Consider the following 5000-nt stretch of genomic DNA (forward strand, 5'->3'; position numbering starts at 1 on the left):
TCATAAGCAAGCCCATCAGGATGACACAGTCGACATTGGTCCCTGCTCGAATCGTGAGACAGCAATACCTCCATGTTTGTACCGTCCAACTTTGCTGAATAAATTTTCTTTGTCTTGACGTCTGTCCAAAACACCTTCTTACCAGTATAGTCGTAATCAAGAGCAATGATGTTTTCCTGAGGAGGCAATGGAAGCTTAGCAATCCAAGAAGAAGAACCTTGCAAAGAGAGTGCCATAATCGAGTGACGTGCAGATACAAGAATAAAGTCCTCATTACGTACTAAAGAAATTATCCAACTCAATAACATGACCATATCCACACGAGTGAAATACTTACGTGTACATCCAGAACCGGAACTGATAAATCCTTCTGGACAGACGCATTCGAAAGAACCACGTCGGTCAGAGGACAGCATGCAGAACCGAGGACGAGGGCAATATCCACAAGAACCTTTGAGATAATCGTGCGTATGAGTACCTTTACTGTATGAAATGTAATTATAAGAAAATCTACCTGAAGGTCGACGACAGACTGAAGGTGAATGAACGTGAGAAATACCTTGCAGGTTTGCATTCCTGTTGCAAGAAACAGCGCGAATTTCACCGCCATGTTTGGGGATGCGACCAATGCACCCATTTTCCCAGGAGGTAAAGAACAGATAGTTGCCCAAAACGGTTAGTCCGAACGGCTTCCTCATATAATAGTTTCTGTCAGTGATAGATATTGCACGGACACCGCCACTCTGTATGTTATAAAGTTTGACTTCTCTCTTGTAGAATTCCGTCCAGTAGAGTACTTGCGCGTTGTCATCAAGAGCCAGACCAGAGGCTGCATGAGCGCTAGCAATGTAGCGTGCGTAACCACCAGTGCAGTCCATCGAGTAACTGAAAATGCCACCTTTTCCAAGATCAGAGAAATACAATACTCTAGAATTCGATCAATAGGTCAATCAACTGTTGACAAACATTGAAGTAAATGTATATATGTGTTTCTAGCACACCATCAGGTGCAGTTCCCTGTTCAAGGCAGTATGCACACACACACACACACACACACACACACACACACACACACACACACACACACACACACACACACACACACACACACACACACACACACACACACACACACACACACACACACACACACACACCTACACAAATTACCCTTTTCTTGTGTTGAGAGCCAAGGAAAACGGTTTTTTCACTTGTGGAGACTTCAAGCAAACTTTGTGACTTGTTCCTTCCGTATTTGATACAGCAATTATAGGCTTCTGCATATCTGCATAATAAATGTTCCCCGTGACGCAATCGGTTGCTATGCCTCTTGGATCTGGCAGTCCATTTGTGATTGTAATGTCTTCTGTACCGTCCAGACCTCTGCGTTTGACAGCAGAACCGTCCGTGTACGCTATGTAATGATTTCCACTTTTGATCACGTAGTCCAGTGCAACCATCCGGTTTAGTGAACCAAATGAGAGTGAGTGAGGATCTTCTAGAGAGTTCCCGGTTGAATCACTTATTAGTGAAACAAGCTTAGTCGCGTTGCTCACCAACAGTTGAGGTGACTCAGCTAGAAGAACCACAAACAATCGACCTCGTTACATAGAAATACAGAAATATACTGATTACACACCCACGCATCGTCGGGAGTAAGACAATTTGTATCCGGCAGGACAACCACAAACGTTCCTTGAATATTTTCTAGGAAAGCAAAAATGGCTGCAATGGCCGTTAGATCTAGAACAACGATTTCTGTAGTAGCTGCCTAATAGAAGAACACCACATCACCAACAATTGATTAAATTAATTAAATATATTTAGTTTTTCTTACATGTGCAATCGTCACAGTAGGAACAAGCACCATAGTATACTCTCTGTCCAAGTTGTGATATAGCAAGTCTGTGGGTTTTTCCTTCTTTCAATTGTAGAAGAACAGGATATGGTCTTAGAGTGGTGCTGTAGAACAAATTCTGCCTGTCACATTGCAAAGCCATGTCGTACACTTCTCCAATCTAGTCAATTTAAAATTAAACTAAAATTCAAAAAGTACGATTTCATTTGCATTAATTTGAAATACCTTGGAAACAACTGTGTTTACATTTTGACCTTCGTAAGTCATCTTGTATATTGCGGACAACCCCGCATCACCCAAATACACATGCCTGTTACGTCGGTCCAGCGCCAAGGCCTTTGGTGACTTGAGATCCTGGTAGTAAGAACTACCCGATACTTTTGCAAGTAGAGTCCGCAAGTTTGAGCCGTCCGTTTCAGCTCTGGCCAGCCTTGCTTCCGATCCCACATCAGTGAAAAAGATGTATCTAAATCACATAGCATGCATGCAGCAGTTTAAATACTAAAGGCAATGACTGACATTGGTAGAGACTTTTTACCCAGCACAAGAATCCACTGCAATGCCAAACGGCTTGCTAAGCCCGTTCTTCGCTGTGAGGATGTCTTTGGTCATCACTGCCCTGATATCACCTTTGTCATCACGTTGCAGTTTAGCTACGCTTATTGTTGAACGGGATGGGTCGGTCCAGTAGAGCATCATGTTGCATGGGTCTAGAGCAACCCCTTCGGGTTTGCCATTATTTGATACAATATTCACTGCCAAAAATGTGGTAGGAGAGTCGTCAGAACATCCAGCTTTGGGTTGTGTAGAAGAACACCTAGTAAGCAAATTGATTAAGTCTCAATTTTGTGTGTGTGTGTGTGTGTGTGTGTGTGTGTGTGTGTGTGTGTGTGTGTGGTGTTTTTCTGTCTGTCTACTTGTCTCTGTCAATTTTCTGTCTCTCTACTTCTCTGCCTGTCCGCCTTTGTCTGTCTGTCTACTTGTCTGTCTCTCTACTTGTCTGTCTGTTTATTTTTCTGTCTGTCTATTTTCTGTCTGTCTACTTGTCTGTCTGTCTACTTGTCTGTCTGTCTACTTGTCTGTCTATCTCTTTTTGTCCATCTGTCTACTTGTCTGTCCATCTACTTGAATGTTTGTCTGTCTGTCTGCCTTTCGGTATGTCTGTCTACTTCTCTATCTGTCTCTGTCTACTTTTCTGTCTGTCCGTCTACTTCTCTGTCTGTTAGTGGTATTATATTTTCATAAATGAGAACTATGACAGGCTAAATCAAACTAAGCAATGCACAATACACTACAGTTGACCCTGTCTGTCTGTCCGTCTGTCTGCCTTTCGGTCAATCTGTCTACTTGTCAGTCTGTCTGTCTACTTGTCTGTCTGTCTACTTATCTGTCCGTTAACCTGTCTGTATTTTGGTCGGTCTCTCTACTTGTTTGCCTGTCTGTCGACTTGTCTGTCTGTCTGTCGACTTGTCTGTCTGTCCGTCTCTGTCTGTCGGTCTGTCTGTTTGTGTATTCTAAAAACACTGTTCTAGTCTCAAGAAACGTTAGAAGACCACGTCTCTTCCAAACAGTTTCAGCTACAACTCAAGCCTTGTCCACCCATAATTATTTTGTGCGCATTGAGCACAATTAGCACAAACCCCCAATTTGCTAACCACAAAAAAAGCATCATCTAGACCAATGACAGCACACAATCCTACTCGTACCCCTGTATCTACTAGTACGCTCGATCGCTCGGTTTTACCTTATAGCGTTCACTTTCTTGTCCACCCAGCAAAGCAGCTCTTTCCTCTTTTCACAATCAAGACCACGCACTTCACCAAATTGTCGCTGCTCGGTCACCGGTGAAGCCCACGTTCTGTAGCGCAAGTGGTTGCCGTTCACAGTAAAATTGATCAAGTTGTTAGAATGAGCAACAAAAACCGTTTCTATACAGACAACACAACCATCGCAAGGTGCGATGTGTTTCCACAGTCAAGTAGCTAGACAGACCTGGAGTTCCAAGAAGAGCTCTGCACACCCCAAGTAAGGAGAAAAGTACTACACAAAAGGCTGACAACTGCTTTGTCGCTGGCATTTCTAACCAACGCTCTCAATCGATCAACAGTTACACTCAAACTGAACTCAACTGAGAGAGCACCGCTGTGAAGTAAGCTTGAGTGGGAGACGACAAACACGACGAAACGTGACGAAGACACGGAACGTGGGGTGGGGTGTTTTGAGTTGTACATGCATGTAAACAGCTAGTTGAGCGTCTGTTTTTCCATTACCGGTTGTCCTATAAATCATGCAGCACTCGATCTCAACTTTATTTCTAGACTCGTCTGGAATGTGAATAGGCCACAGACGTGTGATTAGCTAAGACATTCCGTGTGTCTTCACTTCCTTGTTGCTGCTGCATGTCGTGCCTTACCATACGGGATTACGTCACGCCGTATTTTGGTGACACCTGCTGGAGTTGAGAAAGGAATAATTCCGCTGTAGTACTGTCTATGATCGTGTTTCGAGCTGCCAGCTTTCATGTGTCGGCGCAGACGTCATGGCGAGGGCTCTGGGGCCCGCTGCTCGTCTTCCAACAAGTAAGAGGCGTGTGCACGCATGTACGCCTACGTATACGTAGCTATTTGCATAGACAGTCGGTGGGATGTACGGAAGTGTTGTGCAAACGTTCGTAGTCTCGCGGCTGAAATTAGGTTGGAATTATGGGTCTGGCTACCCGAGACTACTGTGATGTGGCGGTCAAAAAATCCTCTTCCTGAGTTTTTACATCTTATCATATGTCTAGGAACGGCAGGACTAGTTCGACAGGGAAGACGCTCGCCAGACCAATATTCGCAACTTCCACTAGAAGCCTAGCGCCATTACTTTTGGTTAGTGTATAGGTGATTAAATAAATTATGTGTTATTTTTTACAAAGTGGCTAGAGAGCCGGTACCGGCCGCGAATGCGGAGGACTTGGAGTGCTGGTAATTTGCACGTGACCCATACTCCCGGATTCCTGCTAACGTGCCTACTGGGTTCATTGTCACATTATCGTATTATGTTATGGATGCGGTGATGGAGTGTACGTGCACGCGTTCTTGAACATGCATAGCTAGTCTAGTCGTTTTCAATAGAAGGAGCATCTAGTTTTGAAGTGTTC

The 5000-nt window shown here is 44.1% G+C and overlaps 2 protein-coding genes across 2 annotated transcripts in view; both read right to left on the bottom strand.

Annotated features, from left to right (window-relative positions):
* The window catches only part of LOC134193683 (low-density lipoprotein receptor-related protein 6-like), a 2658-nt gene extending 788 nt beyond the window's left edge, over positions 1 to 1870 (bottom strand). Inside the window, exons 1-6 of the mRNA XM_062662522.1 lie at positions 1838 to 1870; positions 1636 to 1771; positions 1171 to 1576; positions 515 to 927; positions 338 to 451; positions 1 to 280 (exon numbers count right to left, since the gene is read on the bottom strand). The exon at positions 1 to 280 is cut by the window's left edge and continues 147 nt beyond it. Coding sequence (XP_062518506.1) covers positions 1 to 280; positions 338 to 451; positions 515 to 927; positions 1171 to 1576; positions 1636 to 1771; positions 1838 to 1870 — 1382 coding nt within the window. The remainder of the gene's footprint in view (positions 281 to 337; positions 452 to 514; positions 928 to 1170; positions 1577 to 1635; positions 1772 to 1837) is intronic.
* A 522-nt stretch (positions 1871 to 2392) lies between these two features.
* Positions 2393 to 3960, bottom strand: LOC134193684 (protein cueball-like). Its single transcript, XM_062662523.1, has 3 exons — positions 3851 to 3960; positions 3603 to 3786; positions 2393 to 2675 (listed from the first exon to the last, which is right to left on the bottom strand). Exons 1-3 carry the CDS (start codon positions 3933 to 3935, stop codon positions 2393 to 2395), a joined length of 552 nt encoding a protein of 183 aa, XP_062518507.1. The 5' UTR covers positions 3936 to 3960.
* Between the last annotated feature and the right edge of the window lie 1040 nt (positions 3961 to 5000).

The sequence above is a fragment of the Corticium candelabrum genome, chromosome 18 (assembly GCF_963422355.1).
Source record: "Corticium candelabrum chromosome 18, ooCorCand1.1, whole genome shotgun sequence".
Taxonomy (NCBI): Eukaryota; Metazoa; Porifera; class Homoscleromorpha; order Homosclerophorida; family Plakinidae; genus Corticium; species Corticium candelabrum.